The sequence below is a fragment of the Anomaloglossus baeobatrachus genome, chromosome 1 (genome assembly GCF_048569485.1).
Source record: "Anomaloglossus baeobatrachus isolate aAnoBae1 chromosome 1, aAnoBae1.hap1, whole genome shotgun sequence".
Lineage (NCBI taxonomy): Eukaryota > Metazoa > Chordata > Amphibia > Anura > Aromobatidae > Anomaloglossus > Anomaloglossus baeobatrachus.
In genome coordinates, this window is record NC_134353.1 from 655,512,337 (window position 1) to 655,538,694 (window position 26,358).

General features: G+C 44.3%; 1 protein-coding gene across 1 annotated transcript in view; it reads right to left on the reverse strand.

Moving 5' to 3' along the window:
* Nucleotides 1-26,358, reverse strand: part of SEC14L2 (SEC14 like lipid binding 2) — a 78,933-nt gene that overhangs the window by 36,093 nt on the left and 16,482 nt on the right. The window contains exons 3-8 of the mRNA XM_075341509.1: nt 17,995-18,038; nt 17,274-17,336; nt 10,640-10,828; nt 5,838-5,933; nt 5,280-5,340; nt 1,563-1,646 (exon numbers count right to left, since the gene is read on the reverse strand). Of these exons, the coding sequence (XP_075197624.1) occupies nt 1,563-1,646; nt 5,280-5,340; nt 5,838-5,933; nt 10,640-10,828; nt 17,274-17,336; nt 17,995-18,038 (537 nt within the window). The remainder of the gene's footprint in view (nt 1-1,562; nt 1,647-5,279; nt 5,341-5,837; nt 5,934-10,639; nt 10,829-17,273; nt 17,337-17,994; nt 18,039-26,358) is intronic.

Below are 26,358 nucleotides of genomic sequence, written 5' to 3' on the forward strand. Positions count from 1 at the left end.
GGCTGAATAAAAATACATAGCACATATCTTCGATATATATTTACACTTCACAAATACTTGCTACTTTGTGTTCATATATCACATACAATTTTAATAAAAATACATTTAAGTTTGTGGGTGTAACATTATTCTTGGCAAGAATAATGAAAAGGGCATATACAGCATGGGAGGAATAGAGCTATCCAACAGCATGTGTCAAAAAGACTAAAGGCCGCTTTACACGCTACGATATATCTTACGATATGTCGTCGGGGTCACGTCATAAGTAACGCACATCCGGCACCGTTTGATATATTGTAGCGTGTGACAGCTACGAGCGAGTGTGAACGAGCAAAAATACTCACCTTATCGTTGCTCGTTGACACGTCGATCATTTTCTAAAAATTTAACGTCCTTCTGTTGTCCGGTTGTTCAGCGTTCCCGAGGCAGCACACATCGCTCCGTGTGACACCCCGGGAACGATGAACACAGCTTACCTGCATCCTGCCGGGAATGCGGAAGGAAAGAGTTGGGCGGGATGTTTACGCCCCGCTCATCTCCGCCCCTCTGCTACTATTGGCCGGCCGCTGTGTGATGTCGCTGTGACGCCGAACATCCCTTCCCCTTCAGGAAGTGGATGTTCGCCGCCCACAGCGAGGTCGTTCGGGAGGTAAGTACGTGTGACGGGGGTTTAAAACTTTGTGCGACACGGGCAACAAATTGCCCGTGCCGCACAAACGATGGGGGCGGGTACGATCGCAAATGCGATCGCACGACAAATTGCAACGTGTAAAGCAGGCTTTAGGTATACTAATAGATCACAGACTGAAAATGAGTCAATAGTGTGACGCAGCAGCAAAAAAGGCAAACACCATTCAGGATGTATTAACAGAAGCATACAGTCTAGATCATGTGAAGTCATTATTCCCCTTTACTCCTCTTTGGTCAGACCTCATCTGGAATATTGTGTACACTTCTGGGCACCACATTTTAAAAAAGACATCAACAAACTGGAGCAAGTTCAGAGAAGAGTGACCAGAATGGTGACTGGTCTGCAAACCATGTCCTATGAGGAACGGTTACAGGATTTAAGATTGTTTACCTTGCAAAAGAGAAGACTGAGAGGAGACCTAATAGCTGTCTACAAATTTTTTAATACACTGTAGAGGGATCAGTTTTATTCTCATTTTCACAAGGAAAGACTAGAAGCAATGGGATGAAACTGATGGGGAGGAGACATAGATTAGATAATAGAAAAAACTTTTTGACAGTGAGGGTGATCAACGAGTGGAACAGGCTGCCATGAGAGGTTGTGAGTTCTCCTTCAATGGAAGTCTTTAAAAAGAGATTGGACAGACATCTGTCTGGGATGATTTAGTGAATCCTGCTTTGAGCAGGGGGGTTGGACTAGATGACCCAGGAGGTCCATTCCAACTCTAATATTGTATGATTCTATGAAAAAATGTGGAAAGGTTCAGGGGGTATGAACACTCTTTCAAGGCATTGTATGTGATATTTCGAGATGAGGTTAAATCTCAGATTTCTTTTTGTACCTAAAACACAAATGTACTCTAATTACCTACCTCCTACCACAATGATCTTCCTCCTGGTATCTTCACTCAAGAAATGTTTAATAAGGTTATACGCCACCGGGAAAAGTTTAGGAGCTGCAGTGGGTGAATAAAAAAAGTTGTTTAAAACAATGTATATCAGTAAGAGGTATTTGGTATCACACACTCACATTTTATTTATATATATATATATATATATATATATATATATATATATATATATATATATATATATATATATATATATATATATATATATATATATATATATATATATATATATATATATATATATATATATATATATATATATATATATACATATACATATATATATATAAATGAGAGAGAGAGAGAGATATTCCGTCATGAAACCTTATATAATACAAATACTCCGATATTGTACTATTGAGGGTTGCATTAAGACGTACCTCAAGTTTCAACAGAGAAATGAAGATAGTTCAGCCACGGGGTCTCTGCTGCGGGCAGTACTAAATTTAGCAGCGTCCTGCGCCATCAATTAGGCTACCATCCAGTGCAGAAGCGGGCATTATAGGATCTTACAGCTCTTGCTACCACACTGAAGACAGTAGCTAAGAGTGCGGCCAGCAGCACAGACCTCGTGCAGTCCGTGCTAAGTGTAAGCAGGAAAAAACTCTAAAAGGCTATTTAGAAAAGTGATTATACTGCATAGTCCTGCACTATAATAATTTTTGTATTAAAATTGTAGGTATGCTTTAAAGGGAATCTATAACCAGGTTTTTAGTATCTAACTGAAGAGCAGCATACTGCAGAGATAGAGACCCTGATTCCAGGGATGTATCATTTACTTGGTTGGTTGCTGTAGTTTTGATAAAATCACTGTTTTATCAGCAGGAGATTAACACTAAAAGTCTAGCAAACTTTCTTCCATGTGGTACTCTATATTCAGGAGCTTTTTACAATCTGACCCCCACCACAGATCGGCAGCTTTCTGCCTATGCACAGTGTACACAGAAAACTGCCAATAAGTGATGCTGCAAGGGCTATACATACAGTGCTGGCCAAAAGTATTGGCACCCCTGCAATTCTGTCAGAATACTCAGTTTCTTCTTGAAAATGATTGTAATCACAAATTCTTTGGTATTATCTTCATTTATTTTGCTTGCAATGAAAAAACACAAAAGAGAATGAAACAAAAATCAAATCATTGATCATTTCACATAAAACTCCAAAAATGGGCCAGACAAAAGTATTGGCACCCTGAGGCTATGTGTCCACGCTGCGGAAAATGCGCGGATTTTGCCACGGATTTCTCGCGGAAAAGCCGCGGATTTCCCGAAAATCTGCAGCAGCGGCACTTCCCAGCCATTTCTATGGCTTTTTGGAAATGCTGTGCCCATGCTGCGGCTTTTTCCGCGGCGGATTTGGTGCGGATTTTGATCCGGAAAAATCTGCAACATGTCAATTATTGTTGCGGATTTTGATCCGGATTTTGGCTTCAGAATTGGGGAAAAAAAAAAATCTGCACCAAAATCCGCGGCAATTCCGCGGTAAATCCCGGCAAATCCGCACCTTTGAAAAGGTGCGGATTTTGCGGGAAAGCCGCGGATTTTCATGCAGAAAAATCCGCAGCAACATTCTACCGTGGACACATAGCCTTAGCCTAATACTTGGTTGCACAACCTTTAGCCACAATAACTGCGAACAACCGCTTCCGGTAACCATCAATGAGTTTCGTACAATGCTCTGCTGGAATTTTAGACCATTCTTCTTTGGCAAACTGCTCCAGGTCCCTGAGATTTGAAGGGTGCCTTCTCCAAACTGCCATTTTGAGATCTCTCCACAGGTGTTCTATGGGATTCAGGTCTGGACTCATTGCTGGCCACTTTAGTAGTCTCCAGTGCTTTCTCTCAAACCATTTTCTAGTGCTTTTTGAAATGTGTCATTGTCCTGCTGGAAGACCCATGACCTCTGAGGGAGACCCAGCTTTCTTACACTGGGCCCTACATTATGCTCCAAAATTTGTTGGTAGTCTTCAGACTTCATAATGCTATGCACACAGTCAAGCAGTCCAGTGCCAGAGCCAGCAAAGCAACCCCAAAACATCAGGGAACCTCCGCCATGTTTGACTGTAGGGCCCGTGTTCTTTTCTTTGAATGCCTGTTTCTTTTTCCCTGTAAACTCTATGTTGATGGCTTTTCCCACAAAAGCTCTACTTTTGTCACATCTGACCAGAGAACATTCTTCCAAAACGTTTTAGGCTTTCTCAGGTAAGTTTTGGCAAACTCCAGCCTGGATTTTTTATGTCTCGGGGTAAGAAGTGGGGTCTTCCTGGGTATCCTACCATACACAGTCCCTTTTCATTCAGACACCGACGGATAGTACGGGTTGACACTGTTGTACCCTCGGACTGCAGGGCAGCTTGAACTTGTTTGGATGTTAGTCGAGGTTCTTTATCCACCATCCGCACAATCTTGCGTTGAAATCTCTCGTCAATTTTTCTTTTCTTTCCACATCTAGGGAGGTTAGTCACAGTGCCATGGGCTTTAAACTTCTTGATGACACTGCGCACCGTAGACACAGGAACTTTCAGGTCTTTGGAGATGGACTTGTAGCCTTGAGATTGCTCATGCTTCCTCACAATTTGGATTCTCAATTCCTCAGACAGTTCTTTGGTCTTCTTTCCTTTCTCCATGCTCAATGTGGTACACACAAGGACACAGGACAAAGGTTGAGTCAACTTTAATCCATGTCAACTGGCTGCAAGTGTGATTTAGTTATTGCCAACACCTGTTAGGTGCCACAGGTAAGTTACAGGTGTTGTTAATTACACAAATTAGAGAAGCATCACATGATTTTTCAAACAGTGCCAATACTTTTGTCCACCCCCTTTTTATGTTTGGTGTGGAATTATATCCAGTTTGGCTTTATGACAATTTTTTTTTTGTTTTTTTCATTGAAGACAAATTAAATAAAGATAATAATACCAAAGAATTTGTGATTGTAATCATTTTCAGGAAGAAACTGAGTATTATCTGACAGAATTGCAGGGGTGCCAATACTTTTGGCCAGCACTGTAGCTCAGCAGTCAGAGAACTGCTAGATCTTCAGCAGATAAAACAGTTTTAATCAAAACTGCAGCAAGCAGCCCAGTAAGTGATGATGAAACAGGGTCTGTGTCTCTATATTATGCTGCTCTCACGTGGGGAGCAAAAACTAGTGACAGATTCCCACTAAGGCCGGAGTCACACTAGTGTATAACATCCGATGTGAGAGAATCAGATGTTTTGTGCTAATGACACTTGATTCAAACTGCTGTGAGCGTGACCTGAGTGGCATTATACTGTGCTCCCATTCTCTCGCATGCGACAATTGGAACACAGGTGTGGAGAAAAGGGAGAGATTCATTTCTCCATCTCCTCTTGGTGTATATCGGAGTGTATTTGGATGTCATCCGAGTGGAGTTCGATGTTTTGCAGGCATCCATAGACTTCTATGTGTGCACGTGACTGGAGATTAGCTGCTAATTGCAGCATGCAGTGATTTGTTTCTGATGCCAAATCGGAATGAGAAAGAAAACATTAATAGCCACTGCCCCATAGTATAACATTGGAGCAATAGCTATCCAATAAACATCAGATGCACTTGTCCGTGTTATACAGTGGTGTGAGCGAGCCCGAATACCAATTCTCTGATATAATTCTATTTGCTAGTGCTCAAATTGAACACTATATAAGAGGAACTAACCTTTAATCACAAAGAGTCTCTTTAAAGCCTCGGGATAATTATCTTCAAACATTTGCAAAACCTGTGGAAGATAAATAATTTATTAATTCACTTGCAAAGAAAGAGAAAATAGACTGTTTTGTGTACAATGTTTTTGTAGAGTGGCACAGGGCGGTAGTAATGGGCGAGGCATTAATTCTGGACACCCTGGTACACTACATAAAATGCCTGGTCCTGGCTGGGTGTGTGGACTTGTACCGTGTGGGCTGGGAACCCATGTAGGCCGCATATTGGCACTAACGTCTGCTGGGCAGAGCCGGATGACGACTCACACTCACCAGGAGACCAACAGTTCACTTTAAACAATCATTTTTACGGTTCGTTCTCTGTCACAACTTCCCGTTCCAGATAGTGGACACATATCTTCCAGCATGTTACAGTTTTGCACAGCATTATCAGGGACAGGTCATCTTCCCAATGGGTTGCTTCACATTTTACTGGTCCTGTGAGTCCCAGCACAACCCAGACCACACTGTGATGGCCACCTTCCCTTCCCAGTCATGCTCCGAATTATCTTACCTCACCATATAAATCTACAGCTGGCTTCCACAGATGCTTTAATCCCAATCCTTCAACATCATAGATCATCACAACTTCTTCAACCCTTTTGCCCAGCTGAAAAAAAAACCAAAATTGTGTTTTAAAATTAGTGTCGATGCCATTCTACAATATCCAAAATAAAAGAAGCTGGCATCTGACAACCAGAGTTAAGGTATCTAAAAACGTCTTCCTCAGACATTCAGACAGTTATGAACAAAAACCCAACTGAAATCACATAAGAGATGCTAAAAAGAATGAGCATACACATTTATATGTAAAACCTGCTTGCTGTGCATATATTCAACCTTTTCCCACATTTCAGGCTTCAAAGATAAAAATAAAAATGTTAATGTTATGGTGAAGAATCAACAACAAGTGGGACACAATTGTGAAGTTGAACAAAATTTATTTCTTATTTTAAACTTTTTTAAAAAATAATAAACTGAAAATTGTGGCGTGCAATATTATTCGTCCCCTTTAAGTTAATACTTTGTAGCGCCACCTTTTGCTGCGATTACAGATGCAAGTTGCTTGGGGTATGTGTCTATCAGTTTTGGAAATCAAGAGACTTAGGGGCCTTTTGCACACTACGACATCGCAAGCCGATGCTGCGATGCCAAGCGCAATAGTCCCCGCCCCCATCGCAGCTGCGATATCTTGTGATAGCAGCCGTAGCGAATATTATCACTACGGCAGCTTCACATGCACTAAGCTGCTCTGCGACGTCGCTCTGGCCAGCGACCCTCCTTCCTAAGGGGACGGGTCGTGTGGCGTCACAGCGACGTCACACGGCAGGCGGCCAATAGAAACGGAGGGGCGGAGATGAGCGGGACGTAAACATCCCGCCCACGTCTTTCCTTCCGCATTGCAGACGGGACGCAGGTAGGAGATGTTCCTCGCTCCAGCGACTTCATACACAGCGATGTGTGCTGCCGTAGGAACGAAGAAAACCATCTTGCCGTCGCAGCAGCCAAAATAATGAAAATGACTGACACTACACTGTTCATACGATACAGACGCTTTTGCGCTCGGTAATCATAGTTAAAACGATTTACACACTACGATGTCGAGAGCGACGCCGGAAGTGCGTCACTTTCGATTTGACCCCACCGGCATCGCACCTGCGATGTCGCAGCGCGCAAAGGGCCCCTAAAGTTCTTGCCCATTCTTCCTTTGCAAACAGCTCAAGCTGAATGAGGTTGGATGCAGAGCGTTTGTGAACAGCAGTTTTCAGCTTTTTCCACAGATTCTCGATTGGATTCAGGTCTGGACTTTGACTTGGCCATTGTAACACCTGGATACGTTTATTTGTGATCCATTCCACTGTAGATTTTGCTTTATGTGTGGGATCATTGCCTTGTTGGAAGACAAATTTCCGTCCCAGTCTCAGGTCCTTGCAGACTCCAACAGGTTTTCTTCAAGAATGGTCCTGTATTTGGCTCCATCCATCTTCCCATCAATTTTAACCATCTTCCCTGTGCCTGCTGAAGAAAAGTAGGCCCAAACCATGATGCTGCCACCATCATGTTTGACGGTGGGGATTGTGTGTTCAGGGTGATGAGCTGTGTTGCTTTTACGCCAAATATATCATTTGGCATTGTGCCGAAATAGTTTGATTTGGTTTCATCTGACTAGAGCACCTTCTTCCACATGTTTGGTGTGTCTCCCAGGTGGCTTGTGGCAAACTTTAAACAACACTTTTTATGGATATTTTTGAGAAATGGCTTTCTCCTTGTCACTCTTCCATAAAGGCCAGATTTGTGTAAGTACGACTGATTGTTGTCCTATGGACAGACTCTCCCACCTCAGCTGTAGTTCTCTGCAGTTCATCTAGAGTGATCATGGGCCTCTTGGCTGTATCTCTGATCAGTCTTTTCCTTGTTTGAGATGAAAGTTTGGATGAACAACTGGGTCTTGGCAGATTTGCAGTGGTATGATACTCCTTCCATTTCAATATGATCGCTTGCACAGTGCTCCTTGGGATGTTTCAAGTTTTGGAAATCTTTTTGTAACCAAATCCGGCTTTAAACTTCTCCACAACAGTATCACGAACCTGCCTGTTGTGTTCCTTGGTGTTTATGATGCTCTCTGCGCTTTAAACAGAACACTGAGACTATCACAGAGCAGGTGCATTTATACGGAGACTTTATTACACACAGGTGGCTTATATTAATCATGACCAGTCATTTAGGACAACATTGGATCATTCAGAGATCCTCAATGAACTTCTGGAGTGAGTTTGCTGCACTGAAGGTAAAGGGGCCGAATAATATTGCTCGCCCCACTTTTTAGTAATTTATTTTTTAAAAAAGTTTAAAATAAGCAATAAATATCGTTCAACTTCACATTTGTGTCCCATTTGTTGTTGATTTTTCACCATAACATTAACATTTTTTATCTTTATGTTTGAAGCCTGAAATGTGGAAAATGTTGAAAAATTCAAGGGAGCTGAATACTTTCCAAGGCACTGTATAAAGCAGGGGTCTCAAACTTGGCTGGGTGTATGGGCCACACAGAGGAAGACAAATAATTTGGGGGGCCACATTCTTTGCAGGACAAAGTGACATTTTTATTGGTAGCATATATATATTTCACAAATAAACGCAAAAATATTGTCTTAAATTTTCCATTAACATGAAGCCCAATATGTCATGAAAAAACAGTCTCAGAATCACTGGGATCATTGAAGCGTTCCAGAGTTATAACCTCATAAAGTGCCACTGGTCAGAATTGCAAAAAATGGCCTGGTCATCAAGGTGAAAACAGGCTGGGGGCTGAAGGGGGACCAGTATGGGCCATAACTACAAGCAGAGGACCAGGAAAGGGCACATTACTACAAGAAGAGGACCTGCATGGGCAGATTAGTAAAAGGGGACAGTGATGGGACACATTACTACAGGATGGGCACATTACTATAGAATGGGAACAAGGTGGGCACATTACTATGGAATGGAGATAAGGCTGGAGACATCACTATAGGACGGGCACAATACTATTGGATGGGTGAGGGCGCAGCAGGAGGAGCGGCAGCTGGGAGAGGTCGCAGCGGATGGAGGAGCTGCGGCGGCTGGGAGAGGTCGCAGCGGGTGGAGGGGCGGCGGATGGGAGAGGGCGCAGTGGATGGAGGGGCGGCGGATGGGAGGGTGCAATGGATGGAGGGGCAGCGGATGGTAGAGGGCGCAGTGGATGGAGGAGCGGCGGAGGATGGGGGGGAGGTGAGATTGGGGATAGCTACCTTACAGGATGGATCTAGGCAACAGGATCAGAGCAGATGGAGGCTCACAGCAGATGGCGACTCACAGCAGATGAAGGAGGGTGAGAGGTGGGGGAGTGGGCAGCAGATGAAGAGGATGGGGGAGAGCTAGCAACAGATCGGGGAGGGGGGCAGCGGCTGATGGGGGGAGAGCGGTGACGACGGAGGGGAGGCAGCAGATGGGGGCAGCGACGTTTGAAAGGGGGCAGTGGCGGCGGCTGAAGGGGAGGGGCAGGGGCACTATAACTTACCGATCGCTCTCCTCAAGTTTCAGACAGAGTGAAGCTGAGGGGAGTGGTCACCGGCTGCAGATCCACAGTGATTGGAGAGATCGGTCACAAGGCCGGTCTCTCCAATCAGAGCTGAGGGCGGGTGAAACAGAGTTCACCCAGCTCCAGCCAATAATCAGTGCTATAGCTGCACTGATTATGGCTGGATTTCAATGTTTCAACCATTTTCAATGGCTGAAACATTACAGTGGCTGTGATTGGCTGAGCGGCATTCGTCAGCCAATCACAGCCTCCGTAGGTCTGGGGAGGAGACACCACCCCTCCTCAGGTCAGGCAGAGGTCCTCTCCTCCCCGAATCTAAGGTATTTGGAAAGCGATGGCAGCCACCGGGGCTCCGGGGCTGCGATTTCGCCATGATGTACTGGGTACGTCATGGGTACGTCATGGGTCCTTATGTACCAGGGAGCCATGACGTACCCAGTACGGGGGCCGTTCTTCACATACACACACAAAAACACCCCCCACCATTCTTCTCACCTGTCCCGCGTTCTCTCGGCTGCCTCATCTCTGTTTCTTGCTGTCTGCAGGCTCGTGCCCTCATTGACTTTCGCGGCCAGTGCAGTGGCCGCAGCCCCTGTCAGCGATTTATGTCAGATGATAGTTTTTTTTGGCGCTGTGCGCGCAGAGTCATGCTCTCTGTGCACAGCGTTTCCAAGGCAGTCGTAGCCGTCCACCAATCAGAGGTAAGCAGCTGAGGTCAGGCAGTTTCCATTGGAGGAATAGTTGTGCACAGAGCGCTGAACTCAGAGCGCAGCGCCAGCAAAACAATCATCTGACATAAAGCGCAGACAGTGGCTGCGGCCCCTGCAACGGCCGCGATAGTCAACAGCGGCACGGGCCTGGGGGCCGCAAGAAATAGCCCGAGGGGCCGCATGAGGCCCGCAGGCCGCGTGTTTGAGACCTCTGGTATAAAGGATACTTTCTAAAAAGAAAGCATAAGATTTAAAAAAATAAAATAAAAAAAAAGTAATTCCACAAGAAGCACTGAAGCCAACCTGCAAATCTCAGACCAGCCATGTTGTAATACGCAAAACAAACAAAGTCTCTTTTTACGCCTTTTGTCAAAGGTCTATTTATTATTATAACACGTTAGGTTATCATTTAAGGCCAAAAACCGGTGTGGCTTATAGTCCTAATGATTGCTATGACTTGTATTCCTACCTCAATAGACCTATCATGTTTCTTATTCCTTGTGCCTAATATTTTACATCATAGAAACCTTCAATTGGAGACCTCACCTTCTCACTCTGCCTGCGGCATTCCAGGTGCATTCTCTCACAGTCTCTCATTTTGGTCTTCATAAGGTCCTGCCTGGAAGCAGAGAAGAGCAAACCCTTTGGGTCTATAGGGCCGATAACATCATACCAGATAGGGCAGCCTTCCAGGTCAAAACCACAAAGTCCTCCTGACAAATACTTCTGGACTACCTGGAGTGGACAAGAAGAAAAGTCACATCAGTATTGAATATAAAGAGAACTGGTACCAGTCCTAAGGGAACAGCGCAAAATTATATCATGTTATCCTTTATATACGTAATCACCTATTATGTACTAATACACTTCTTTTGCCCATATTTTTCCCCTCATTTTGAGCTTCATTCAGCAAGAACAAGAGGCTTAAATACAGGATAATTTGGACTAGCACTTTTTTTTAGCCAATAGCACTCTCTGAATTCATGATTTTCTGCCATTGGTAAAATTTTGCCTGCATAAAAGGGAGCAGGAAGATCTTATGGCACACACATTTTTTTTATTACAGTTTTAAGAACTAATTCACAATAAGCCCACCCCTAGTGTACTGTTCAATCACATTACTATGGGTACTAGACACATAAAAATAAAAGTGCCGTGAAGAAAATAATGTTTAGAGAGCACTGGTGGAGAAGACCCTGGTGGACCTATCTAGTCTTGCACAAAATCGATCTTCCTACAGAGCGTTCAACAATCAAGTCACTATGGCTCGAGATTGGGCTGAATGACATTAGAAGAAAGAAAAGAAGGTCATTATTTATACTATTAAATATGATTTCTGAAAGGACTTTTGATTTTTTAGATTGTAAAGTTCGGATTTCGTACCGAACACAGTGTTCGTGCACAAGATCCCGAACACGAGCTTTCTGGGAAGCTCTTGTTGCAGTTCGGGGCTAGGGGCATTAAAAAAAATGATCATACTTACAGGTCCCGCGACGTGTCCTGCAGACTGTCTCCCGGCCGCTTCTGCTTCCGAGTCCGATCATTGCTGCGCCCCCAGGTAACGACCACTGACTTACAGGACCTGCCATGACATCATAGCCATCTGACCAGTCTGGTGTGAATGTTGTACAGACATTGGGTTAGACTGGTCACATGGCTATGACGTCATCGAAGGTCCTGTTAACTTCAGGGGGTATTCACTGCACTGCTTGTCACTCGGCAGTCTTCGGCTGTTTTCAACCGTGTTCGCGGTGACCTCAGGGTTCAACCGAATCCATGGCTCATGGACTCTATTGAACTTTGACTGTCACTGTGCGAGTCTCACATCACATCACCCGGTACGGCCGCACACTCTCCTGACAGGAGCGGTCGGCTGCATGTATTTCCATGCAACAGAGGCGCTCGTGTCCGGAGAGTGTCAGTCCGGGCCGAGTGATGCAATGCGAGACTCGCACAAGTGAAACTCCGGCCTCAGTGTCAGCCTGCTTTTCACTCTGTATAGTCGCTTGTCTGTGCAGAGTGATGAAGCAGAATTGACAATGGTCTCTTTGCTTCTCATGCTGTATAGACGCTGTCTGCACATTGTGATGAAGCAGATCTGACAATGCTCTCTCTGCTTCTCACTCTGTATAGGCGCTGTCTATACAGAATTATGAAGCAGAGCTGACAATGCTACCTGTAGACTACATAGGCCTAAGGATTATTTTTATAATAAAGATGGAGTCTCTAAATGTTTTTTTTTTATATTTCTAATAAGAAAAAAAATTCTCTGTGTTGTGTTTTTTTTTACTGTTTACTAGTTTACTAGAAATTCATGGTGGCCATGACTAATTTGGTGTGACACCATGAATTTCGGGCTTAGTAACAGCTGAGAATACAAAGCTGTTATTAACCCCTTTATTACCCAGCATGCCATCGCCATCAGGGCCACTGGACGAGCGGGCTAAAGGGCCTGGAAATGGAGCTAAGAAACAATGCACCATTTCCAGGGGCGGCTGAGGGCTCCGGTTTTTAGCGTGGGTGGCCCAGAACGCTTGGGCCTTACCACCCTGCGAATCCCAGACCACAGCTGGCTGGTTTTACCTGACTAGTGATCTAAATATGGTGGGAGCCCACACGTTCTTTTTTAATTATTTTTTTAATTGATTAAAAAAATAAAATAAATATATAATGGGATTCCCTGTCTTTTGATTGCTAGCCCAGGTAAAGCCAGGCAGATAGCTGTGGCAGCCCGTAGCCGTACGCTTTATCTGCGCTGAGAATCAAAAATACAGGGAAGCCCATTAATTTTTTTCTGGTAAAACCAGGCAGCTGGGGGCTGGGATTCTCCGCAGCCCGCAGCCGCACCTGGGTATGGAGCATTGCTTCTTAGTGCCATTTCCAGGCTCTTTACCCAGCTTGTTCAGTGGCCCTGATGGCAGAGGCATGCTGGGTAATAAATGGATTAATACCAGCTTTGTATTCTCAGCTGGTATAAAGCCCGAAATTCATGGTGTCATGCCAAATTAGACATGGCCACCATGAATTTCTAGTAAACAATAACACCACAAAAAAACACAACACAGACCAAAATTGTTTTTATTAGAAATCAGACAAAAAAAAAAGATTCCATCTTTATTATAATAAAATCCTTAGCCCAACGTAGTCAACAGGTAGAGCATTATCAGCTCTGCTTCATCACTCTGTAAAGACACCGCCTATACAGAGTGAGAAGCAGAGAGCATTGTAAGCTCTGCTACATCACTCTGTACAGACACCGTCTATACAGAGTGAGAAGCAGAGAGAGCATTGTAAGCTCTGCTTCATCACTCTATACAGACAGCGTCTATACAGAGTGGGAAGCAGAAACAGCCATGTCATCTCTGCTTCCTCGCTCTGTACAGAGTGAGAAGCAAGCTGACAGTGAGGGTATGATTCCACTTGCATCTCGCATTGCATCACCCTACACGGCCTGATGCTCTCAGGACAGGAGCAGCTCAGCTGCATGGAAATATATGCAGCAGACCTGCTCCTGTTGGGAGAGTGTGCACCGTGCCGGGTGATGCGATGTGACACTTGCACAGTGACAGTCAAAGTTCAGTTAACAGGACCATTCGATGACTTCATAGCCATGTGACCAGTCTGTAAGCCAATGTCTGTACAACATTCACACCAGACTGGTCACATGGCTATGATGTTATGGAAGGTCCTTTTAGTTACCCGGAGGCACCGCAATGATTGGACTCGGAAGTAGAAGCGGTCAGGAGACAGAGTCTACAGGACGCGTCGCAGGACCTGTAAGTATAATGACAATGTTTATTATTAACTATATTCTTTATTTTACAGCCTCCCCCACCCCATCCCATAACTGTAAAGCCCGAGTTCAGTGTTCGGACGCAAGTTTGCGTTATCTCAGAACCCAAACTCGATCTTTATAAAATGTTCGGGCGAGGTTCTAGATGCCAGACATCGGGGGGGTTCGCCCATCAATAATTATTGGGCATAACTAAAATGATGACTATAAATAGTGAAGTTATTTTGTTTCCTTCATCAAGAAGCTCGGATGTTCTCAGACTAACAGACTGATCAATAATAGCACAGACCTCAACATTACGTAATGTGTTGAACATCTCCTGGATCACAATAGACAGAAAAAGCAACTACTAAAGGGAAGTATGAGCAAGACGGCAGCAAAGATGTGAAAAAACCATCATGGAAATCTACGACAAAGCAGAACTATTGATGATGTGGTCACAAAAATGCTGAAACAGGTCTTCAGGCTGATTTCTTAACTAAAAAGTGAATGCAGTAAGGCCACCTTCACACAATGGTCCTGATTCATCAAAGCAATTTTGCCAGAATTTTGTAGTAAATTTCTTTGAAAACATGTAAAATTTTGGCGCAACTTGTAATTGCGTAAAAATGTTGTGACTTTTTTGCATTTTCATGCCAGTTTCTCCCAGCTATACCAAAATGGGTGGAGCTGGGGTGCGGAGGAAACATGATGCCATAGGTCCTCTAATTCATAATGAACTGTGGTGTTCCTTATGCCAGAAATCTCACTCCAATCAAGGATTAGTGTAGGATTTCTGGCATGGGTCACACAGGCTCGTTAAGACATTCCTGATTCATGAAGAGGGTACACTAGTTCAAGAATCAGGAGTGTCTCCATCACACCCCTCATCAAAACTGGTGAGAAAATTGCTGGACTTGATAAAGCGTGTCCATTTTTCTTTTGTACCACTTTTGAAGGCATATAAAAAGAGAGAACAAGGCTATACCAAGAGCATGCTGTATTTTCAAAAAGTAGACTACCCCAAAGAACAACTAAAGAGAACCCAAACTACTCTTTATGTAGGATTTTTTGGCCACTCCTTTTAAACTAAAAAAAAACCCCAATACTAATACCTTATTTTCGGACTGTAAGACACTTTTTACCCACCAAATTTGGGAGGAAAGCAAGGGGTGCATCTTATAGTCCGGATGGAGCAGGTCACAGAAGGCAGGAGCAAGTTACGGCTCCAGGAAGCTGGCAGCTGGGGCAAACACACATGCCCGCTATTAAAGAAAATGAATATTCACTGCTCCTCACGCCCATCTCTTGGCACATTAAGCTCATAACAGTGTCAGCAGCAGATCCCCCCTGCCCCCCAATAAAAAAGGCATTATTACCATACTTTAATGCTTCAATTTTTTTTTTTACCTATTTTCCACCTCTAAAACCTAGATGTGTCTTAGGCCCCCTTCACACGTCAGTGATTCTGGTACGTATGTGCTTTTTTTTATACATACCAGAATCACTGACATACGTAGACCCATTATAATCAATGGGTCTGCTCACACATCAGTGATTTTTCACTGAACGTGTCTCCGTGCAGCATACACCCGTGGCCGTGTTTCTGCAAGGAGACAAGTCAGTTTTTTTCTGGCATCACTGATGACCCACGGACCACACTATGGTGTGATCCGTGTGTGATCCGTCAAACACGTACCAGAAAATCACGGACATATTAAATATTTTCAACTTACCTTGCCTGCGATTCGCTCTGCAGCCTCCGCTCTCAGCAGCTCCTGCCTGGCTCATGAATATTCATGAGAGCAGGAATAGCCGACCAGGAAGTAGCTGCAGAGAGCGGTGGGCGGACGCTGCAGAGCCGAGGAGTTAAGCACCATGGACAGCAGCAGTGAAGGCAGGTGAGTAATGTCCATATGCAATCACGGATCACGGATTGCACATGGACAACCCACGTGTTCCGTGAATCACGGAACACGGAGGGACATGTGCGTGTTTTACACGTCAGTGAAGAATGTCAGTGTTTTTCACTGACGTGTGAAACGGGCCTTATAGTCTGAAAAATACGGTATATTGTTAGGGCGTTAGTTATACTTTCTGGCTATGTTGACTGAAAAAATTAAAGGATGGATTTTGCTCTGTATTGTTCTTCTAAGTCTTTTACAAGCATACCTACAAATGTGGATAATCTGTTACCTATATTAGTTTCTTGGCAAACGCAAACCATAGTAACAGTAAGGTTTCATCACTAATCTGACACCTTTCTATATCCAGAACAGGTTTTGCAGCGGATCAGTTGTAAGGATTTCGTAGATCTGGGTTGTAGTCAGATAAACTGCTCAGCTTGAAGTACTCAATCTCTTAATTTCTTTGCACACATTCATTGTATGAGCATAGGATTTATCAAAATTAACAATTTCCACTCGATATTATATTAAATTGCTTTTTAAATACTTAATTAAATAGTAATTGATATGTTGCATGGTGTATAGTGAGAGAAAACATATTATGCCAATTCTTCTGCTGCCTGGTAAGAAGTTCAGTCTTTCCACAGAAGTCTATGCTGGATAACAATTTTGGGTACAACTCTATTAAATTTTTAGTGTCTTTATATACTTTCGACACATATCCTCTACAGCGTCCGTACTGAGCTACTGTAAAATTCTTCATTGAAATCTGCAAATAATTGCAATTTTTTTTCAACATTTGTCAGGCAGGTGGGGGAGCACCGCATATACCCCTAATGAATAAGGCTACTGAGGGCGGCACGGTGGCTCAGTGGTTAGCACTGCAGTCTTGCAGGGCTGGGGTCCTGGGTTCAAATCCCACCAAGGACACTATCTGCAAGGAGTTTGTATGTTCTCCCCGTGTTTGCGTGGGTTTTCTCCGGGTACTCCGGTTTCCTCCCACACTCCAAAGACATACAGATAGGGACTCTAGATTGTGAGCCCCAATGGGGACAGTGTTGCCAATGTATGTAAAGCGCTGTGGAATTAATAGCACTATATAAATGAATAAAATTATTATTATAATCTAGTTTAAGGATATGCAAAACTAATTTTCTATAAGTACAAAAGACCACTGTTAAGAAATGGTAGAAATCAAGCTGCAGGATCCAATTCATTAATCACTTCAGTAATCTGTGGCTGTTGAAAACCGCCTTATTCCCGACCACATCAGCAGAACTTTTGATTTGCCGACCTGGCGCAAAGTCACATGTGCGTTTCCCTGTGACCATAATGTTGCAGGAAGCCAGCCAATCAAGAGAACAGTTGTGGATGCGTCATGAAAGAGGCGGTACTCAGGCTTCTAATGCAATGGTCGCTAATTACTGTTTTGTTCAATGGACCAAGTTCTGCAATGGTATAAATGAACAAAGTGCAGGACTATGCTCCGTATTACACTCACTTCTGGAGGCTGCCACTTCTCCAGCACGTTGTCAGAATCCATGTGCTTTCGAACCTCCATATGCTGCGAAAAAAGAATAGGGAATTAAACAACACTACTTTTTATTAACGCCAATGGGACAATAAGAGAGAGAAAAATATACTGGAAGCGATGGGTTTACAAATCTGTCATTAAATCTGTCATTTTCCATTGTTTATACTATTGAATTATTTAGTGACTCTATTCATTTCCACTATTCACAGGGGTGCCACTCCATTTATATTAAAAATAATATGTGCCAGGAAATACAGCTGCAAGGAAGCAGGTACAAAGTGCAGGCGACATTCAGACAGGGCGTGGGTGCCGTCTCCAAGGTATCTATACAGTATGGGGCCTTTCAGCGTCTACCAAAGGGACAATCAGGGGTCTGAAAATGCTACATCAGCCTCTCCATGTGCGCATCAGTGCCTAGGAAATAGGATTAGTGACACGTTTCTACTCATCCCTGCTGCTTACATCGATTTAATGGGCACAGTAAAGCCCAATAGTCCAGATTTGATAGGGCATCTCTTTGATTGGTGATTATTATGGGTCTGTGAAAGGTGACGGATAATGTGCACACAGACAACTTCAGAGACCTGGCAAGGGCTCTTTCACGTTAGAGAGCAAACAGCAGAGTTTTGATACGAGGGTTAAAGTTTAGACACTTTATCACTTTTTCCTGCAGGTATAAAGTCCTCACCTTTCGAAGCATACTCTCTGATTTCTGCAGGTTAAAGCATCGGGCTGGGAGACGGGACAGAGAGAAGAAGAATTAGACCGAGATTAGAGGGATATTACATTACAGACACATAATCCATAATCCTTCACCCTGCTATGACAAGATTACCATTAAGCAAGGAGAAATATAATTGCAGGCTCATTTGCTAAAAAAAAAAAGTGCCAAAAACAGTACAACATAGCAATAAGTTAAGGAAAATATACATGTGACTTAGACCATGTGCACACGATGAGTATTTGGTGAGACTTTTACCTCAGTATTTAGAAGGCCACGTCCACACGTTTAGTATTTAGTGAGATCTTTACCTCAGTATTTAGAAGGCCACGTCCACACGTTTAGTATTTAGTGAGATCTTTACCTCAGTATTTAGAAGGCCACGTCCACACGTTTAGTATTTGGTGAGATCTTTACCTCAGTATTTAGAAGGCCACGTCCACACGTTTAGTATTTGGTGAGATCTGTACCTCAGTATTTAGAAGGCCACGTCCACACGTTTAGTATTTGGTGAGATCTTTACCTCAGTATTTAGAAGGCCACGTCCACACGTTTAGTATTTGGTGAGATCTTTACCTCAGTATTTAGAAGGCCACGTCCACACGTTTAGTATTTGGTGAGATCTTTACCTCAGTATTTAGAAGGCCACGTCCACACGTTTAGTATTTGGTGAGATCTGTACCTCAGTATTTAGAAGGCCACGTCCACACGTTTAGTATTTGGTGAGATCTTTACCTCAGTATTTAGAAGGCCACGTCCACACGTTTAGTATTTAGTGAGATCTTTACCTCAGTATTTAGAAGGCCACGTCCACACGTTTAGTATTTAGTGAGATCTTTACCTCAGTATTTATAAGGCCACGTCCACACGTTTAGTATTTGGTGAGATCTTTACCTCAGTATTTAGAAGGCCACGTCCACACGTTTAGTATTTAGTGAGATCTTTACCTCAGTATTTAGAAGGCCACGTCCACACGTTTAGTATTTAGTGAGATCTTTACCTCAGTATTTAGAAGGCCACGTCCACACGTTTAGTATTTAGTGAGATCTTTACCTCAGTATTTAGATGGCCACGTCCACACGTTTAGTATTTGGTGAGATCTTTACCTCAGTATTTAGAAGGCCACGTCCACACGTTTAGTATTTAGTGAGATCTTTACCTCAGTATTTAGAAGGCCACGTCCACACGTTTAGTATTTGGTGAGATCTTTACCTCAGTATTTATAAGGCCACGTCCACACGTTTAGTATTTGGTGAGATCTTTACCTCAGTATTTAGAAGGCCACATCCACATGTTTAGTATTTGGTGAGATCTTTACCTCAGTATTTATAAGGCCATGTCCACACGTTTAGTATTTGGTGAGATCTTTACCTCAGTATTTAGAAGGCCACGTGCACACTTTTGGAGTATTTGGTGATTTTTTTTTACCTCAGTATGTGTAAGTGAAAACCAGGAGTGGAACAATCAGAGGAAAAGTATAATAGAAACACGGGCCCCACTTCTGTATTTATTACCCAATCCTGGTTTACAGAAACTGAGGTAAACAACTCACAAAATACTCAATGTGTGCACATGGCCTTATAAATACTTAGGTAAAAAAAAGTCACCAAATACTCAACGAGTGCATGTGGCCTTATAAACACTAAGGTTAAAACCTCACCAAATACTCAGCGTGTGTACGTGGCCATATAGGACTTCAGTATTAACACTATTACTATATCCTGTACCATCCTCTGCCTCATCCACAGAGGTTACACAGAATCTAAACTAATTATAATAGTTATATGGCGGTGTTCACATAAATGATGGAAAAATTATTATCTCTGTCATTTAATGAAAAAAAAATAAAATATGGATAAAAGAGAAGTGTGAACATAGCCTGTAACATTTTTCACGTGTTACTTTCTAGGGAGAATTTTGTTATGTGGACTTTGGGCTGAAACTGCCAGCAAAGTGAAGAATCGATGTTCCTCCACCATTGTGCAGGGAAATAATGATGTTGGCATCTCACATTACTATCACGGAGTTGCTGTCCGCTGTTATATGTGAATTGATTTTGCCAACCTTCAGTGCCCTTGAATCACACAGCAGTGCCAACTGAACAGTGCTGGGAACAAAGCGATGTATTCCTTTGTATTACACATGTGCACACAGTACATAAGCCGCTGATCATTATTACTGCCATTGTCTACATCGTAGAAGAACATGTCATTTATTGTGCCTTGCCAATTCATTTCTTCTTTTTATTTTTGATGTCTACTCGTTCGTGTCAATCGCTGCCAAATACATTGAATAGATGGTATGTCAGTTTTGTAGATTGCTTGGTAGGAAATAGTGAACTGTGCTTTTATCTTGGCTGTCTCATCTTCTTAAATGAGCAAAATTGCAAAGTGCTTGTTAAAAATTCTCTCTGTTCCCAAGAAAAGAGGGATGTAACTATGTTGTTTACTGCTTGATGCCTGGGTTACCGGCCCCCTCTGCAGCCTACCAGCAGTGGCCGGAGTCCCTGGCATGGAATGCAGGCCTTGAAAGCTCCAAAATGCCAGTCATCAAAAGCGGACCCCCCCCCACAGGATGTAAGCCAGAAGGCTGGGGAGCAGTTCACTTCTGAGGATTGAAGATGTGACAAGCCATTTAAAAAGGCACTGCCCTCTGCAAGAAATGGAGGTCTGAGCTACTTTACTCCTGTATATGGTTCGAGATGATTACTGCACCTATAAGTCACCACCCAGCTATCTAAGGAACCAAAATGGGGTAAAATTTTCACCATCAAGCAGATTTACAGTCCAAAGCAACACTAGGTATTTATAACCTGTGATATGGTTGGACACTGTAATGGCTACTTGTAAAGGGAACCTGTCAGCATATTATTATCTACTGAAGTAGTATTATGGTTCCTGATCCCCAACAAAAATGATGTGATTAGATGTGCCAAACATGAGAAATTGAGTGCAGAAGCCATATGCAAATTAGTATCTAAGTGCACTTACGGAATGTCAGTACATTGGAAGAAGCAGTGCAAGTGTACTGACACCCCAGTGCACCACCAGAATGATTTGCATACGGCCTCTATACTAGATTTCTCATGACTGGTACATCGGATCTATGCAAAAAATGTATCACATTTACTGTTAGATATACACATATGTAATAATTCCACAATTAACGGAAGAGTAAAAATCCAAAAGGCGATAACCAAACAAGCTTGATAAAGTACTTATATTTCACCCACGGACAACTACCCCCATGAACATTCATATACGTTCATCATACATTAGACTATAAGCACATAAGACCAACCCTATGGGATGGAGATAAACATCATCTATCAGAGTCATATTTTAGTGACTATATTTTACACACCAGGGCTCAGGTATGATTACTAAACCCTTACTGGAAACACACAAGCACAGGTACACCATGTCACTGAACCTAAAGCCCGCTTTACACGCTACAATGTATCTTACAATGTGTCGGCGGGGTCACATCATAAGTGACGCACATCCGGCATCGTAAGGTACATTACAGTGTGTAACAGCTACGCGCGATTGAGATTGAACGGTAAAACGTTCATCGCATGCACGTCGTTCATTCCTCATGAATTGAACGTCAGATTGTTCATCGTACCCGGGGTAGCACACATCGCAGTGTGTGACACCCCGGGAACGATGAACAGATCTTACCTGCGTTCTGCGGCTCCCGGCCGGTAATGCGGAAGGAAGGAGGTGGGCGGGATGTTTACGTCCCGCTCAGCTCCGCCCCTCCTTTTCTATTGGCCAGCTGTGCGTGACGTTGCTGTGACGCCGAACGTCCCTCCCACTCCAGGAAGTGGACGTTCTCCGCCCACATCGAGGTCGTATGGACGGGTAAGTACGTGTGACGGGGGTTAATCGTTTGTGTGGCACATTCAACAAAATTGAATGCGCCGCACATACGATGGGGGCGGTTACGATCGCATACGATATCATATGCTTAATCGTAACATGTAAAGTAGGCTTTAGGGAGGAAGTAGACAAACTCTGGTGCCACCTATTAGAAGTAGCAATCCTAAAAGTCAAAACTGAACCTTTAACGAGTCTTGTCGTATGATTTAGGATTTATGACAGATCAGAATCTCAATTTGAAGACACCGTGTTTCGGGATCAGTGCAAAGTATAACATCTGAAACACCGTGTATGAAAATTGCGATTCTGATCATATGACAAGACTCATTAAAGGGTTAAGCCTGCTTTACACGGTACGACCGATTGTGCGATTTCACAATCGATCGTACCCGCCCCCGTCCTTTTTGCGTCACGGGCAAATCGCTGCCCGTGTCGCACAAAGTTAGTAAACCCCGTCACACATACTTACCTCTCGTGCGACCTCGCTGTGGGCGGCGAACGTCCACTTCCTGGAGTGGGAGGGACGTTCGGCGTCACAGCGACGTCACACGGGCGCCGGCCAATAGAAGCGGAGGGGCGGAGATGAGCGGGACGTAAACATCCCGCCCACCTCCTTCCTTCCACATAGAGACGGCGGCGGCCGCGGGAGGCAGGTGAGCTGCTCATCGTTCCCGTGGTATCACACGGAGCGACGTGTGCTACCACGGAAACGATGGTCAACTAAAGTAAACGATATTATGGAACCTAACGAGCAGTACCCGACTCACGATTTGTGAGCGATACTGCGTCGCTAGGAGGTGTCACACAGGCCGGCATCGCCAGCGATGCCGGATGTGCGTCACAAAAACCGTGACCCCGACGATCTATCGCACGATAGATTGCCTGGTGTAAAGCAGCCTTTACTTTTGACTTTTAGGATTGCTACCTCTAACCAGAGTTACTCTTCTTCCTCCCTGAAGAGACTATTTGAATATTTCCCAGAGGAGCATTGCAGCTTAAAGTCTCCTCCCTGGCATGCTGTAATGGTGCGTCAGTCTCCGTATGCAGAAAAGCTTCCCCTTTAGACCTCGTCTTAGCCTCTCATACAGCCAGATCAGATCTCATACTTTGCACTGACGAGGGACAACCATCCCGAAACACTGGGTCTGCAAATTGAGATTTTGATCTGGCATAAATCCTAAAGGTGGCTTTACACACTGCAACATCGCAAACGACATCGCTGTAACGTCACCGGTTTTGTGACGTAATAGCGACCTCCCCAGCAACATTGCAGTGTGTGAAACACATCAGCGACCTGGCCCCTGCTGTGAAGTTGCTGATCGCTACAAATCGTTCAGGACCATTCTTTGGTCCTTTGTTTCCCGCTGTGCAGCAAAGTCTCAGTGTGTAAAGGGGACTTAGAACACTGGAAACGAGTGATGTGTCACAATATCTGTCAATCACTATTCTCTGTCAGTTGGTCTCTCCCTCTCGGTCTCTATTCTCTCTCTGTCGGTCCGTCACTATCTCTGTCCCTCTCTCACAGTCTGTCGGTCATTTTCCCCTCCTCTCTCATACTCACCGATCCCCGATCCCCGGCGCGGCGCTGCACGGCATTCACACTGCTGCGGCGGCTTTTACTATTTTGAAAAAGCCGGCCGCTCATTAAACAATTTCGTATTCCCTACTTTCCCCGCCCACAGGCGCCTATGATTGGTTGCAGTGAGACATGCCCCCACGCTGAGTGACAGGTGTCTCACTGCACCCAATCACAGCAGCCGGTGGGCGTGTCACTATGGAGTATAGAAATAAATAAATAATTAAAAAAACCGGCGTGCGGTTCCCCCCAAATTTAATACCAGCCAGATAAAGCCATATGGCTGAAGGCTGGTATTCTCAGGATGGGGAGCGCCACGTTATGGGGAGCCCCCCAGCCTAACAATATCAGTCAGCAGCCGCCCAGAATTGCTGCATACATTATATACGACAGTTCTGGGACTGTACCCAGCTCTTCCCGATTTGCCCTGGTGCGTTGGCAAATCGGGGTAATAAGGAGTTATTGGCAGCCCATAGCTGCCAATAAGTCCTAGATTAATCATGTCAGGCGTCTCCCCGAGATACCTTCCATGATTAATCTGTAAATTACAGTAAATAAACACACACACCTGAAAAAATCCTTTATTAGAAATAAAAAACACAAACAAATTCCCTCATCACCAATTTAATCAGCCCCAAAAAGCCCTCCATGTCCGGCGTAATCCAGGATGGTCCAGCGTCGCTTCCAGCTGTGCTGCATGGAGGTGACAGGAGCAGCAGAAGACACCGCCGCTCTGGTCATCTCCACGCAGCAAATGAAGACAGCCGCGTGATCAGCTGAGCTGTCACTGAGGTTACCCGCGGCCACCGCAGCATCCACCGCTGGATCCAGTGACAGCGGGTAACCTCAGTGACAGCTCAGCTGATCGTGCGGCTGTCTTCATTAGCTGCGTGGAGGTGACAGGAGCGGCGGTGTCTTCTACTGCTCCTCTCACCTCCAAGCAGCACAGCTGGAAGCGACGCTGGAGGTCCGTGGATTACGCCGGACAAGGAGGGCTTTTTGGGGCTGATTAAATTGGTGATGAGGGAATGTGTTTGTGTTTTTTATTTCTAATAAATGATTTTTTCAGTTGTGTGTGTTTATTTACTGTAATTTACAGATTAATCATGGAAGGTTTCTCGGGGAGACGCCTGCCATGATTAATCTAGGACTTATTGGCAGCTATGGGCTGCCAATAACTCCTTATTACCCCGATTTGCCAACGCACCAGGGCAAATCGGGAAGAGCCGGGTACAGTCCCAGAACTGTCGCATATAATGTATGCGGCAATTCTGGGCGGCTGCTGACTGATATTGTTAGGCTGGGGGGCTCCCCATAACGTGGCGCTCCCCATCCTGAGAATACCAGCCTTCAGCCGTATGGCTTTATCTGGCTGGTATTAAATTTGGGGGGAACCCCACGCCGTTTTTTTTAATTATTTATTTATTTCTATACTCCATAGTGACACGCCCACCGGCTGCTGTGATTGGGTGCAGTGAGACACCTGTCACTCAGCGTGGGGGCGTGTCTCACTACAACCAATCATAGGCGCCTGTGGGCGGGGAAAGAAGGGAATACGAAATTGTTTAATGAGCGGCCGGCTTTTTCAAAATAGTAAAAGCCACCGCAGCAGTGTGAATGCCGTGCAGCGCCGCACCGGGGATCGGGGATCGGTGAGTATGAGAGAGGAGGGGAAAATGACCGACAGACTATGAGAGAGGGACAGAGATAGTGACGGACCGACAGAGAGAGAATAGTGATTGACAGATATTGTGACACATCACTCGTTTCCAGTGTTTGACTAGCTTGATCGTTCTGCAGGTCCGGATCGCTGTTGCGTCGTTGGCCAGGTTTGCCTGTTTGACAGCTCACCAGAGACTCACCAGAGACTTTGTAGCGATCCCGGCCAGGTCAGGATCGCTGGTGGGATCGCTGAAAGTCTCAGTGTGTAAAGGGGCCTTTAGTCATATGACAAGACTTGTTAAAGGGTTACTGTAGACTTTTAGGATTGCTACCTCTAATACGTGACATCAGAGTTTGTCTCCTTCCTCCCTAAAGAGACAATCTAAATATTTCCCAGAGGAGCATTGTGGCTTAAAGTCTCTTCACTGAAATGGTGTGTCAGTCTCCGTAGGAGAAAAGCTTCCCCTTTACACTGAACTTTAGAAAACATCATACCGGTCTTATTCACTGTAAGGGCTAATGCGCACGTAACTGCTGAATATTCTGCGGCGATTTGACAGCACATGTGCGCGTCAAATTGCTGCAGAAACACTGCATAATGGATGCAGTTTTTCTGTACAAAAAAAGCCGATTTCATGCCCTCGGGATGCTGCCCCCACCATAGACAGACCGGGAGCTGCATCCAAGCGCACAAATTAATTGACATGCTCATTTTATGAACGCACGGATTTGGGTCAAAATTTTAGCACCCAAATCGCTGCGTTCAAAAAAGCAACTTCATAGATTGTACAGGGGACGCAGGACGCATGCATTTACGCTGAAGTGCAATACGCAGCGTAAATGCATGCAATTACGCAACGTGCGCACACAGCCTTAGACATAATTTCCAGCTGCTATTACTGAGCATTAATCTGCTGTGACGATCACATTATTTGTAATACAGAATCACTGCTCTACATGAAATAGGATAAAAGCAATTCCAAGAGAACTAATAATCTGTTTAACACTTACCTTAGTTCATTCCTACTGATCTGTGGCAATAAACCGAAATCTAAATGAACGCTTATCTTATGAATCCAGGCTTCAAGGCCGCCAGTACTGAATATTGATAACCATGTTACTGCAATATGCATAGAAACCTCATTTACCGGTAAGATCCTTTATCTTCCACCTCAGTTATCAATAACTGGTGAAGTTTTCATATCATTG